The 15,596-nt window shown below is 36.7% G+C and overlaps 1 protein-coding gene across 1 annotated transcript in view; it reads left to right on the plus strand.

The window, feature by feature from the left end:
- The window catches only part of KCTD8 (potassium channel tetramerization domain containing 8), a 255,297-nt gene extending 242,010 nt beyond the window's left edge, over positions 1 to 13,287 (plus strand). Inside the window, exon 2 of the mRNA XM_023638153.2 lies at positions 11,946 to 13,287. Coding sequence (XP_023493921.1) covers positions 11,946 to 12,406 — 461 coding nt within the window. The 3' untranslated portion in view covers positions 12,407 to 13,287. The remainder of the gene's footprint in view (positions 1 to 11,945) is intronic.
- Positions 13,288 to 15,596: the final 2,309 nt, after the last annotated feature.

The following is a 15,596-nucleotide window of genomic DNA, read 5'->3' on the forward strand; positions in this document are numbered from 1 at the left end:
GGGGACAGCAGGAGGTAGAGTTTAGAGATGAAAAGATTTATAGAAGTTCACGGCAATAGATTCAGTAAAAAGTTAGAAGGTCATTGCAATAGATTCAGTGAAGGTTACTGAGGGTAATAACTGTGAGGGTGAAGACTGAAGATGCCGGAAATGATTGCAACGCTATCAGAGGACACTCAATAGGATCAGGTAGCTGTTTATATGAGGAGAGAAGCAATTGAGGGGTAGGAATAGGAGTAATGAAGATGACTCTAAGATTTCAAACCTGGGTAATTGAAAAGATTGAGCTACTTTTATGAAATAGGAAACATAAGAGGAGGAACTGGTTTACAAGGAAAAGAATAGTGAGGTGTTTTTTTGGCATATGGTATTTGAAGTTTAAGAGATGTCCAGGTGACAGTAAAATCATGGGGCTTGGAACTTCAAGGAATGATCAGCTGCTAGGCATGTGTGTGGAATCGTTTGTAGATAAGAGATAGTTCTATGATTACATATATATAATGTGTATGTGTGGAGGGAGGAGGGGTGTGTGTGTATAGAAAGAGAAAGAAGAGTATATTGTGGGAATAGATATGACATGAGGAGACTATAAACCTCATTATGCAAATAATGGTTGATATATAATTGGGAAAATGTCAACTAGGTATGATAACTGTTTTCCAAAATCATAAGGGCTATTATTTGGAAGAGAAATAGAATTACAATCTAGCAGAGACTATAAGAGATTGTATTTTAATAGAGAAACTAAGATTCTATAATTCAAATTCAAAATCATCTAGTTATTAAGAATAATATTATGTTCACATATATAAGATGCCATAGATAAGATGCCAGCATCCACCAACGGCCAGATATTAGACTAGATAAACTTGCATTCATTTCCAATGGCTGCTGCAACAAATTTGATGGCTTAAAACAACAGAAACATATTCTCTTTCACTTCCAGAGACCTGAAGTCTGTACTCAGTTTCACTGGGCTGAAATGAAGGTGTCAGAAGGGCCATACTGCCTGCAGAGGTTCCAGGGGAAAATCTGTTGCTTGTCTCTTCCACCTTCTGTGGCTGCCGGTACTCAACATCCTTAATCACATCTGCAGAGAATTTGTCATATAAGGTGACATTTACAGGTTCCAGAGATTAGGACCTGATATCTTTTCTGAGGCCACTTTTCAGCCTACTATAAGGCTCTTCTTCATATATAGCTTTACATAAAGCAACTCCAGGAGGGGGTTACCATATTTTTAATTCCTCTTAGGCAGAATAGGAAAATAAGTCTTAAAGACACATTTTGGCACCCCAGCTAGTAGGCGTCAGAACTTCACTTCAAGCACAGTTTTGCCATTTTCAAAGGCTGAGGGTTTTTTTTATTGTGGCGCAACATGAAATTAAACTCTACTGTGAACATATATGCTTCCGTTTTCCGTTCATTGTAGTGATTCTGCACCAATTTGCCTCCATAATGAGCACACTTCTATGAATCTGAATGTGAAAAGAGGTGGCACTCACGTTAAATAGTACAGCAGCTCTAAGAAGTTGCCTCTCACTGACCATTGTTGGAAGTCCTTGAAAACGTTTGTCAGTAGGCAGGCACTCAAGGTCTGAAGAGAGCTGACAAATAAAAATCTCTTCAACTCTGACTTTCTACCTGCTGTCGCTGCTGCTCCCGGAATCCAAGCATATTAGCCCGTTTTTTTTTTTTGCCTTCTCATAACCTCTGCTTCCCCTGTTGTCATCTGGAGTTTTTTTCTCAGGTCTGAGACAGCTATTTGGTATTTTATAACAGGCAACAATAATTTACAACCAGCATGGTTTTATGTTCATATAAATTTGTTATACACAGCACATCGTAAGTGCACCCCCAACCTGTACTTACAGAGTTCCTTTTTTTCCTCCCAGAGCCATCAGACGTGTTGTAGATGCAACCTCTCATTAATCCTTGCCGAGCAGCGTGTAGGTGTTATGATCCACAGTTTATAGATGTGGAACAAGCAAGAGTAGACCTGTGCTCACAGAGTTGAAAACCAGAGAAATCATCCCTCTCATACAGTATGTACCTGTGAAAAAGGAGGTCATTAGAAAGTGGCTACCTAAAGATGTGGGAAAGAACTCTGACAATATCAATTTAGGGAATGCTTGATTTGTTAAGTGGGAACCTGGGAATGAGCAGATCTTAATTCCAGATCTGTATTCGCATCTTTATAGAATTTTGTTTTTTGGGAGGGTTCTGTTTTTGTTTTTGTTTTAACCTCAAAAATGGTGACCATACCACAGAATCCTAGCTCCCATGAATGAACTGTGGAGATTAGTTTTAAATGTAGACTCTTGCAAGGTGTCTGTAACCATTGTGTATATGATGGGACTGCCGAAAGGACAAGTGAACACCTGTAGAAATATTTGGTTTCTAGTAGAAATATTTGGTTGCAAACATCAGGTACAATCGTGTAAGCAATATAGAATTCTTCCGCAAAGTAAAGAAAATTGTTTTTCCTCATTATTTATGGTTCCCATATACTTTTTGTTTCTCTTTAATAACCTAAAAGGTATAATATAGGGACCTTCCCAAAGGAATATTTTCACTAGCTAGATTGACTGTAAAGTCCTTCTTATGGCTCACTACAAAAGTCTCATCTTCTTCTCCTCCATTTTTTGTTTGTTTTTGTTATAGCCTATAAGTTTAGTTATACTTGGGTTGATCTTTTTTAGTTAAAACAAACAAAAACAAAAAGCAAAAAAGAACTTCTTTGGGAATAAAACAATTCCCTGTGTGCTTAGACATTCTTTTGTAGATAATACCAATTTCATTTAATTCAGTTCAATAAACAGTTACCAAATTGTTATGAGCCTAGTCATGGGGGTGGTGCTCCAGAAAAAACAAGGATAAAAAAGAAAGAACCTCTGTTCCATAGTGACTTACATAGTTTGTATGTGTGTTTGCGTGTGTGTGTTTTGTGGGGCAGAACACAGGGATGAAAGTTAAAATTAGGGCAGAAATAAACTATTAAGACAAAATAGGCTCAGTACTTTGAGAGAGATTCCAACAGACTGCTGTGGGTCACTAAGAGAACAAGAAATCATACAAAATCACATCCAAATGTGAGAATGGAAGGTTTTGTGCTAAAAGTATCATTTGGATCAGGCTTTGAAGGGTATGAAGCAAGGAAGGAATACAATCTAGAGGGAGGAAAATAGACATGGAGGAAGCAAGGTGTTTACCAGAAACAAGAAATGTATTTTGGCTGCTCTTTGGGTAGGATTACAGGATGGGCTGGGATAATCATTTGGGTCACATGGAGGACAGTCCTCAGTGCCAAATGTGGTATTCAAAGTTCCTTCTGTGTGCAGAGGAACTATGTAGAAGGTTTTCATACAAGGGAGATACTTGATGGAGTTAGACTTTAGAAATATTTATTTAGCGATGGCGTGGGAAAAATTTGAAGCAGTACTAAAGTGGAGTCGGAGAACTGGCTAAGAGACACAGTAAGAAATAATGAGAAACCTGTTATAAGCAGTGAAAACGGGGACAGAAATGAGGGGGTAGATTCAAGAGCTGCTGTAAGAGTAGAATAAATAAGACGTAAGTAATTGGAAATAAAAGATGAATCCATTGGGTGGCCAAAGGTGACCTTGGATAACTAATAGGAAGACAGATTTGTGGAATGGGAGGAAGGCCATAAGATTACTTTTGAAAACCTCCTCCAATATATGTTTCGTTAAACATATTTTTTCTCTCACATTTTTTCCCAAGGCTACATTACATTTCCATGTTCACTTTATTAGTATTTTTGATTCAATGATAAAAATAATCAGCCTCTTGAATTGTCTGAATGATACAAGGAAACAGAAGACACAGTCTTGGTGCTCATGGAAATTATAACCTTTTTGAGGAAGATAAGGCACCAGGTGTGTGGCTTGGGGATGGACATCTGTTTGGGGATGGTGGGAGCATTCTTACTACTCTGTGAATATTTAATAATATAAAAGGTAGTGAATGCTAAGTACCAAATGTGTGTTATAGTCAGTAGTAGATACTGTAGACACTCAGAGGAGTGGAGATCATTTTATTAATTCAGTTAAGGAATTACTCTGATCAAGGCTTCATGATAGGCTAGAAAGGTACAGTTTCTGCCTTTAAGACTTTTACTATTTAAGACTGACAGACATTGTAAAAAAATAAGTACAATAAAAAGTTAACAGGTACAAGAGAATCAGAAGAGTGGCTTAGTGACCAGTCATGTCTGGATGAGAAAAGTAGTTCCACAACATGTTTCTCTCTTCAACTTACACTTCTTTACTTTTCTTTTCTCTTTGGTTCATCTTTATCCATAAGAGTAGTTAAGTAGAGATAGTAACAAGTATAGAAAACATAAAGAAATGTTTAATTTTTCTCATATAAAAATTAATTTTTATTCATTTAAATAGCCTCTTTACCCTAAGATGAATGCATCTCCTATATGACCTTTAAGTTTCAATTTAGTGTGAGAATTTAGCTAATGAATTAAAAATGATCCTCCATTCCTTAGATCACTCCAGTCACAATTTATTCCAGCTCCCTCCTTCATGTCCTGTGCAAACTTTAGCCTGCACTACTTGATATCAGGGACTCCATGTATCTGTGAGTGTGAGTGTGAGTGTGTGTGTGTGTGTGTGTGTCCTTCCCCTTGTAACTAACACCATACATAGTGCTAACACCTACATAGTAGGTGCTCAACAAATGTTTATCAAATCAAAATGAAGTTTTTGTCTCCGTTTTGACTCAATCGCTTAATACTTAGAGGCATGTGGTGCTAATAGTGAAGATGGATTGGTTCATTCTGTTCAAGTACCACATAACCATTCACACACCATTGAATTTATTATTATTAAAGGATAATTTCGCTTCTGGGAATTGTGCCTATTGCAGACACATTTTACATGTTCAGTCTTTTTTTATCATCACTAACCAGGTAAAGAGATTAAAATAAAAATTTTTTTCAAGTGTGCAATTGTACATAGACTTCATTTGGAAATGCTTATGTATTCAAAGAGAAAATATGTAAGTACTCCTATTGGACGTGCCCACACCCAGAACTACTCAGAAGTCATATGCCTTTTTTTAAAGACAAAAATATTAACATTCAGTTTCTGTACTACACTACCTACCCAAATGACTTGGAAAAGCTATCATTTCTTCCTTTTTATATCAGTGTAATAAAACCTAATGGAATTCATTGAAAGCCCCATTTTACCCAATTTTACAACTTTTGGCCCATTGTAATACCTTCAATTTGTTTTATTTTACTTAATTTAAAGCTTTTACTATTGCTTTTAATTCACACACTTTAATAACTTAAAGCAGAGCTTTTGTGTTTTATTTTCTCAAATAACTTCCTTTTTGGACATGAAAATTTAATACTTAATGGCCTCTCAAATCTATTATAGAGAACTTTACAACAAAATTGCTTTGACATACATTACCTCCTTTCTTATTATAGCCATGTAACTAGATATTGCTATTATTTCATTTTTAATAGGTAAAATACTGAGGCCTAAAGAAGCCAAGAGACTTGCTTGCAATTCACATGTTTGTGGGTACCATATGCAGAGCCAAAATTAGAATGAAAGTATTTGGATTCCTTAATCAGTGCTCTTAATATTCAAATGAACAAATATGCCATACTATTGCTAAATAGCACTTGATATTTATTCTGAATAATAATAATTTAACATTTTGAGTATTTATATGTGCCAGGCACATGCTAAGTACTTTACATATGTTGGCTTATTTGATCTTTGCTACAATTCTCAAATTTAAACATGAGAAAACAGGCCCAAAGAACATAAGTAACTTGCCCAAGCAAACACATCTTGTAAGCTGTTGAATGAGGATGCAAGCCCAGCCAGTCTGCACTGTGTTGCCTTAAGCATCATTCTCATTGCTGGCGTTTCAATGGTAGATTAAATGAAATAAATGTAAATTGATAATGTCTTCTAAGACTACACTTCCTATCAATAAACTTAGAGAATGTTATCTTTGAACCTTGTAATTCTGTGAAGTACTTTGGTAGAAATTGAATTTCTTTCCCCATTCTAAGAGATAATTTCTATGGTGACTCTTTAGTGTTCTGTATGTAATGTCAGATTAGGATTTTATAGCCTGGAAAATCTCTTCCTAATCATTATATCATATAGAATTACAGAACATTATAACATAGATGAACATACGGGCCAACCCCCAAATTTTAACCAACAAGGACCAAATATTAGAGAGGTCGCATTACCAGCACTAAGTACTTGCTAAAATGACTAAGCCAAGCTCAAACCCAGAACTTCCAAAGATATTCCCACATTGAAGAAAAATGTGTACATAATAAATTAATATAATGTGTGGGGTGTGTGTGTGTGTGTGTGTGTGTGTGTGCTGACTTTTCTTTAAAAAAATAATTGTGGGGAGGCATGACTTAGGTAGCTGGCTTGAAGGTCTCCTAGGTATGGCTATAGTTCCCCCTTAAAGATGATCAACTCCTGGATGAAAATTCTAGTCTATTTAATAGCAAATACCCAAATGAAAAGTGGAAGATTTAATTGTTCAAATACTTGAAAGTTTCTAGGTGTACATATGTATTGGACACTTTTAAATAATTAGCATATTTTTAAAGTTAAATCTTAAATAGATATGAGATTTGCTTATTCACTCCTTTGTTGCTTCCTCTTTAATAATTAGTGATGAATTTCTTTATGTGATGGCAGAAAGCCCAGCTGTAAGACCACCAAATCCCATTTCATTTTCTTTTCTTCTACTAAGTATGATTGGTGATATCACTCACAGGGCAAAATGCTTTGGGGAAGATCATTTAGGCATATATTTGATTCTATTACCAGTTGAAGAGACACAGAGAAGTTTCTGACTGTCATGTTGTTCCAGTATATGCAGGACTTAGTGTTGTTTAAAATATCATTCATGTTGTGCTTACAGCATTTCAAGTGGCTTTGAATCATTGAATGAAATGATGTAAAATTAAAGTTTTAGATTATCCCTGGAAGCCTACAATTAGCAGACATCCACAAAAAAACTAGGCAACTAGAGTAAATCATTATTTGCTCTGAATTCATTTATTTTTCTTAAATTTCATATTATAAAAACATATAAATCATTTTATTGTTGTATTTTGTCCAAATTCAAATCCACTAAGTTATCAATAGTGATTTAAAGTATGCTTAATCAAAGAGCAATAATACATAATATGTTATGCATTGTCAAAAATTCTGACATAAATCAAAAAGAGACTATTACTTACCCCTAATGAGCTATAGCGAGAACTGTCATATTATTCTGTACATTCAAAAGTGTAGGCAAGGGGCTGGCCCCATGGCCCAGTGGTCAAGTTAGAGCACTCCACTTCAGCAGCCCAGGGTTCACCTGTTCAGATCCTGGGCGTGGACCTACACACTTCTCATAAAGCCATGCTGTGGCAACGTCCCACATAGAAGAACTAGAATGACCTACAACTAGTATATACAACTATGTACTGGAGCTTTGGGGAGAAAAAGAAAAAGAAAAGAGGAAGATTGGCAACGGATGTTAGCTCAGGGCCAATGTTCCTCACCAAAAAGCATACAGAAAAAAAAAATCTTTTTAAAGTGTAGACAAGATAAAGTTGAGCATTTTCTCTTAAGTCATTCTATAAACATCTGAACTTATTTAGTCTCCTAATTGGGAGTCTGCCTTGCCCAAAGATAGTTTATTAAAGAGGAGTATGTAGTGAAAAGTAAAAGTATATATTTGTTAATTCTTGTTAATATCTGTACCTATTTTAAGGTCTTTTAAAAAAAAAGAAGCTCTAACAATCATGGTAAATTCAGGTTCCCACTCTTTTATTTTTTATAGAGTTTAAAGTCTACAATGGGAGATATTCTAAAGGGCCCCTTGAGTTTTACACACTCAGTGTTATAAAATGCCATAAAATAGACCATATTTCTGACCATGCTCTGATGCATCTTATTTGACGTTCCAGGTGGGTGGAGGGTGGGAAAGGAGAGATATAGGCGATAAAAAGAGTGGCAAAGAAAATGGAGAAAGAATTGGGGGAAAAAAAGCTAGTATGAGGAATTCACATAGGGCCCATTTGGTGTGACATGCATCTTAGCTTGTCTTCCAAGAAAATTATGGAGATCTTTGACCACACACATGCAGTCTCTTTCTCTGCACCATTTTGTCCTCACCCACTTATAGTTAAGTAGAGTAAGCCTGTGATCTTCACCGGAACAGAGGGCTCATCTACTCATCTTTGCATCTTCTCTAGATCTTAGCACAGTGCTTGGCACATAGTGGTGCTCAATACATTTCCATTGACTAAACTGATTAATACCTTCTTCAAAGAAATCTTCCTTGATCTTCCATCTTACTCTATGAGAGCAATTCATTTCCATCGCATATTTGTTGCATTCTATTGTATTGTGGAGTTTCTGCATTTGTGTGTGTGTGTGTATTGAGAGAGGGAGAGGAGGCTTATTTTCATGAATAAATTGCAGTGCCATTGGGCATAATAACTCTATATTATTTATTTAGCTAATCCGTGGACTTTTTATAACTGTGTGTCCTCCATAGCCTATGTCATTAAGCACTTTTTTCCCCAGGGAATACAAACAGTATGAAGCATTTGCTTTGGTGGCACCTAATATCCTCCTTCCATACTGTCTTCCATGCTGATGTTATTATTTTTCTGCCTAAGTATCTCTATCTAGTGCTCTGTTCCCCTGCCTATTAACAGGAAGTGATTTCTCATCATTCATTTATCCTTAAATAAAATTGGTTTTCCCCGGTATTTGCAGTTTAATCCTTTAGTCATTATTGGGAATGTAAATTATAGATTCCCCTGTAGGGATTTCTCTTAAAGTAATGCAAAAGATTGACAGAAAGGGTAAAAAACATTTATTTATATCCTGTGTTGTATTAGGCTGGTGGGCATCATGCTAGCTTGGGATCACATTCAGCTGTAAAGATAATTAGATAAACAGATGCTGCACCGCCTCCATCACACTGACCTGTACATAGACATACATACAAACCTTTCAGCAAGCTTAAAAATCTCCAGAGATGGGCCTGAACATCTGTACATTAAAAAAATGTGCAGATATACATTTACTTACAATATACTCTCATTGTTGAGAATCATTGTACCAAATCCTTTTGTATGATATTTCATTTAATCTCAAAATAACCCTATGAGGAAAGTACTACTACCCCACTTTACAGATAAGGAAATTGAGACTTAGAGGATCTAAGTATTTTGCTTAAGGTCACAAGACTATTTGCCGGGGAGCTAGAACTTGATTCCAGGTCAATATTATTGCCACTAAAAGCTGGTGCCACTAACAAACTGATCCTACAACTAACACCCCTCTAGTCAATGGAGAGGATGGTTGGTGACCAGGGTGGGTCTATCAGTTAGGGTCCCAGAAGAAAAAGAAGGTACATCTAATTGGGTAATTTCAGAAAAGTTGAATATTGACCGTTTACAACAGTGTGGCAAGTGCTCTCATGCCGGTTACAGTGGACATGGTTAACATCTGTAGGCCTGAAGATGTGAGCCTCAGTTTAATGGAATCTGGAGAGAGGGGAAGGGGGTGGGGGAAGTGAGAGGTTGGTGGAGAGAGCTGCCAGACAGGGCTGTGCCTCTTGGTCCAGGGATGCAACTAGATTACAAAAATCTTTGGGGGTTGGGGGAGCAAGGGTGTGGTCATGCCAGTCTTTGTCATTGACTGAATCCAGCTGGAAGCCAGAAGGCAAGGGAGCCTAAGGACATAGTTTGTGCCTGTCAGCCACTAGGACAGAGAGTGGAGAATGGATCTGGGTAAGTCAGCAAGGAGTTAGAGGTGCATGTTCTCCACCCCTATCCCTCAGATTCATGCCCAATCTCTCTTAGAATGAATGAAAATGGCAGAGGCTTAAAAAAACTGTTTGTTTTTGTTTTCTTTAATCCATGGTTGCAAATGCTTCTAAAATGTATTAGTGCATTTTCTTGCTAAGCATTCATAAGTATCAGCATTTGTTCTAGTTTTGCTGTATTGCAGACAAAGGAAGTATGAAATATTGGTTAAGATTTTCCCTGAAATAGGTAAATATTCTTTAAGGATTTGGGGATTTTTTGTTTGTTTTTGGTTAGGTTAATTCAGGTATAGTTTACATACGGAAAAATTCATCCTTTTTAGTTATGCAATTCCATTAGTTTTCACAAATGTATATAGTCCTATATACATAACTAACAGTACAGTCAAGATATAGAATACTTTCATTATTCCAAAAAGTTATAAAGCCTTTTTTTTTTTTTAAAGATTTTATTTTTTCCTTTTTCTCCCCAAAGCCCCCCGGTACATAGTTGTGTATTCTTCGTTGTGGGTCCTTCTAGTTGTGGCATGTGGGACGCTGCCTCAGCGTGGTCTGATGAGCAGTGCCATGTCCGCGCCCAGGATTCGAACTAACGAAACACTGGGCCGCCTGCAGCGGAGCGCGCGAACTTAACCACTCGGCCACGGGGCCAGCCCCTATAAAGCCTTTTTAAATCTTTAATCTCACTCAACTAAGTATTTGGCATCAACTTAAATAGGTAAATTTGTGATAACACCCAGCAGTGTGTTGCCCTTAGTAGGTGCTTTATGAAAAGTATTTTCGTTGGCTCGTTTCCCCGTCCTTCTGAATAATATAACTACTCAGATTGATTATTAATGTATTTCTTATATATTAGTCTGAGAAAAGATTCATAATCTTGGCTATACATTGAAATCATCTGAATCTATTAAATGGCCCCATGACCAGGTAGATTTCAATAAGACAAGATGTCTGGAGTTAAGACCAAGCATCATTAATCTAAAGCTTTCTAGGTAATTCCCATATGTGACTAAGGTTGAGACCCTATGAATTAGACCAGTTGTTCTCAACTCTGGCTGCAAGGTACAATCCCAGGGGCAATTGCTTTAAAATACTGATGCCTCTCCCCGCATTCTGATTTATATAACTGTTCATAACAGTCAACTACAAAAATAAATAAATAAATAAAATTTGGGTAACATATTTCTGAATGTTTGGCCTCCAGTTAATTAAGGTTTTATTATATTTCTGGGCATGTGGTAGTATTCAATAAATGTTAAATGGAGGTCCTAATCCCACAGCAGAGTCAGGGAAAATAAAATATGCTCCCTCTTGGAAATCAACTGTTTGTGTATTTGAAATAATTATCTTGGCAAGCTATCACTTTCTGAAAATTGTCCTCCTAGGTAATTTACCTCAGATGGTAAGCCTTTTATTTTAAAAGAATACTGTATTCTAACTATATTTTTTCACTATAATGTTAGGTACATTTATGTCTTAGAGCACTTTCATGATTCTCTCCAAGGAAATAGACAGGAAACAAGATTAAGAGACTGAGGATAAGATTTAAACCAGCCTCCCACTTGGAAGCATACATGATGCTATTGTACCTCCGGGCCTGGAGAATACTGCTGCTGTGTAAAATAGAGTAATGGTACTTTCCACTTTTATAATGGCAAACTATATGCACAAAGGGCACTTAGTACCAATTGCTAGAACAGAAATGAACTGTCTAATTAGACAGTTACGGGACTAGCAAAATATTTACATATGATATCTTTTTCAGATTTCAGGAACTAGTAACTAAAATAACAAAAATCTTCTTTTTAGCGTAAATTTATCAGTGATCTGTTGTGGCAAAAATGCTCATTAAGCCAGCCTCCTGGACTTTCTGATTCTAAATAATTAATCAACATACTACGTGTGTTAGTGTACACTAATGGCACGAGGTGTTGTATTTAATCCAGCAAATATAAACTAGTGAACAAACGGCACTTTTCTTACAATAAGTGCTCTTGGTTTAAAAATAGAAAATATAGAGTTTATTTAATTTGACATTCTAACCTCTTATTAAATCATTCTACTCCTTTTTTCCTTTTTAGGACCACCTCAGAAAATAGTGTCACCTAAACAAGAACATGAAGATAGGAAACATGACAAGGTCACAGATAAAGGAAGTGAAAGTGGGACTTCCTGTAATGAGCTCTCCACTTCCAGTTGTGACAGCCACTCAGAAGCGAGCACTCCCCAGGACAACCCACCCAATGCCCAGCAGGCAACAGCTCACCAACCTAACACCTTAACATTGGATCGCCCTTCCAAAAAAGCACCTGTGCAATGGATGCCCCCACCAGACAAACGCAGAAACAGTGAACTCTTTCAGACGCTCATCAGCAAGTCCCGGGAAACAAATCTTTCAAAAAAGAAAGTCTGTGAGAAGCTAAGTGTGGAAGAAGAAATGAAAAAGTGTATTCAGGATTTTAAAAAAATCCACATTCCAGATTATTTTCCAGAGCGCAAACGCCAGTGGCAGTCTGAACTGTTACAAAAGTATGGGTTATAGTAATTAGCACATTCCTGCAGTATTTCGATGACATTCAATGTTTACTACTGTGTCACCACCTGACTGTGTCCTAACAATGGTCAGTGTGATTTCTTGCTGCTCTTCCTTTTTGTGAACAGTGGATGTGGGACAGTATTTTCTTTCATCCTTTTTTGTTGTTGTTTTTAGAAAAATGACTAAAAAGAAGAAAACCAATAAATGTTGAATCAAAATGGTATATCTGATCAAACCATTTTTGCAAGAATGAAAGTAAAATGTGCATGATCAAGAAACTTAGAATCTTGATTTTTGAACTGTGGTCAACTGGATATGTTTGTCATTTTGTAACTCACCAAAAACAAATCATCATATCACTCCAATTAAAATGACAATATGGATGAAGCAACATCAAGTAAAATGTTAAATGATGGTTTGGGGACCCAAATCTCAAACTGTTTAGATGTTAATGCAATAAAACAAGTATTATTTTTGCATGAGCACAATGTTACAAATAACACAAGACATAGGGAAGATCTGTTTGTTGCTTGGGAAGAAAAATAATTACAAAAAAATAAAGAAAAAATATGTTTCAGGCGAAGCCTATAAATGTAAGCTGTCTAGGAGACTGAATTTCCTTTGTTCTGGATCTGTGATTTTTTTTGTGTATGTGTATGGTATTCTGTGTGTTAAGACGGTGTAAATATGCCTTATACTGTTGTGTTATGGCACTGACATTCATCTATTAAAGCTGGTTATGATTATTTCTGTGAAATGAGTCCTCACATCAGGCTGTGAAAATTGGTGTAATGATGCTCGGAAAGATCCTATTATCATGTTAATCAAAATGATTGAGGGAAATGGTAAAGAGCTTTATGTATTTATTAAAAAAAGAAAATATGTGAGTTCCTTGATTTTTATTGACTCTTCTTTAAAAATATTCTATTGTTCCATTGTCTTCAATTTTCCTTTAAAATTCCAAGCTACAGAGTGATATGTTCACCTTTAACATTGACAAGGTAGAGTTTAAACGTAATTCAAAATGGAGATAGTCACATGGAGGTAGCCTTGGCTTTGATTAATAAACCCTTAGCCCACAAGAGAAAAAGACTTCACTTGAGAATGCACTTAAATTTTATTTTCGCTGACAACCAGATTGAAAGCATCTCCAAAAACAATTAGGAAGTTACCTCTTACAAATTAAGAGACAAAAATGTCAGTAGCAAGCTAAAAGGTCAGCCTGAATGACAAGAGATTTCCTCCTGCTTGCATGTGTGAAAACAAACTTTCTTATCATAAGCCACACAATTTTTGATGCACCACCTATACAGAAAGAAATACATAATATCATGAAATCTCACTAAAGAATAGACTGGGAGAGGGTAAAAATATCTTCAAGAATTATAAAGCTCAGTGTCCTCTGTGTTTGGTTGAAATAGAAGTTGAGCAGCACTTGTGGTATCATTTCTTGCACAATAATGTAGGGAGATAACTATCGTTAACTCAAAGTTTAAAAATCTACATTTATTTTTGGATGTACTATTATATAAAATATCATCTACAGTGGACCACTAAGGGAAACCAGGATATATGATTTATCTTAAACTACCTATCCAGCTTTAAGAAAGAGCTACTCTTGCGTTCTGCATTTCATTTGGGGAAGGTTGGCAGTTCCAACATGGCTTGATGTAGCTGCAAAACACTCGTTAAATGGATTGAACTTGGTTGTTAAACTCTGCTTCGTCCACTCACCACGTGTTTGGTCCTAGGGATAATGGGGACAATAATATTATAGAGAAGATTTAATTGAGGTAATTGAAGTAAAGCTTCGTTACCACTCCTCCAGATGGAAGAAAAAAGGGAAGTGGTGGTCTTCCCAGAATCCAGGACCAGGGCTATCAGATGGGGAATTTGGACTGGAAAGGGACAAGCTGTCTAGTAAGAGCTATAGCCACTAAGGAGTCATAGTCATGTCCAAAGATGGCTCCCAACACAAAGAGTGAGGGGGAAAATTATCCTAGCTTCCCATATTCCAATTTCCCACCAATACTTCCATTGTCCCACTATAAGTGGAAGCCAGTTGGCAAAGAAGCCAAGGAAATGCAGTTTATAGATGTGATCCCCCCTGTGGTACAAAGTCCAGCAGGGAAGGGCAGGGAATAATCTGAAAAATAGCTCACCCTGATCAATGTTTTCCCAACGCAAAACTTCAAATAGAATCGCGATGGTAAGAATTTGGTAAATGGGGACTATTTCAGATCTTCTTATCTCTACATCATAAGAGAAGTAATGCCAGTGAGAATATCTATCCTTGCAGTCCTTCTTAGTAAATTAGAACGCATTTAAATAATAGTCCAATGAGCATTTACCATACACCAAGTGTTTGGCTCAAAGGTTAACAGCATATTTGAGAAGCGCAAATTACCAGCTATTGCCCTTGGGAGTAAGCTTTTTGTCTGATCACCCCAAGACATTATGATTCCACCAGACACTAGAATCTGACTGTCCCCAGTTGGGATTTCAAGGGGATCAAGGGAGGCCACTAAAATGGAGACTCTTCTCTGCAAAAGGAGACACCAAAATTTAAAAATGATTTGGGCTAAAACATATATAAAACTCCTTTTCCAAAGAATCAGGAAATAAAATCTGGAGGGTCACCAAAAGTCAAAAGAGCTGGAAGTAGCCACTGAAGTTGAATATTTATTCTCCCTCACATGGTTTACCTTTCATTTGGTATACGATAAACCCTCAACTTGTGACCTGATGTGTTGTTGTTAGTTCAAGTGGAAACATATTGAGTACTAACAAAGATGAGAAAAGGAAATAAAAGTCAATTGTGAGATATTCAATTTTGGAAAAATGGAGTAGAAATACTTCTCCTCATTCCTCCCACTACGTATAACTAAACACCCTAGACATTGTATATAAACACACTAAAGAAGGCTCTGAAGAGCTGAGGGAAGAAGGAAGGCCTACTACAGACATTGGGACCCAAAGAACAACATGGTGGTGAGTTTCCTGGGTTTTCTTTTTGCCTTGGATATCCCAGACTTGAAGCTGAAGAAGCTGATAACCTGGAAACACTAACAGGTGCGGAGAAAATAAGCTCCAACAAAACCCTACTCTATCTAGCCAAAGGACCAGGAAAAGGGTGGCATAGCAAAGCAGCAAGATAGAAAAACTTACGGATGATAACTTCTCTGCTGTTCCAGGT

Source organism: Equus caballus, chromosome 3 (assembly GCF_041296265.1).
Source record: "Equus caballus isolate H_3958 breed thoroughbred chromosome 3, TB-T2T, whole genome shotgun sequence".
In the NCBI taxonomy this organism is placed as follows: Eukaryota; Metazoa; Chordata; class Mammalia; order Perissodactyla; family Equidae; genus Equus; species Equus caballus.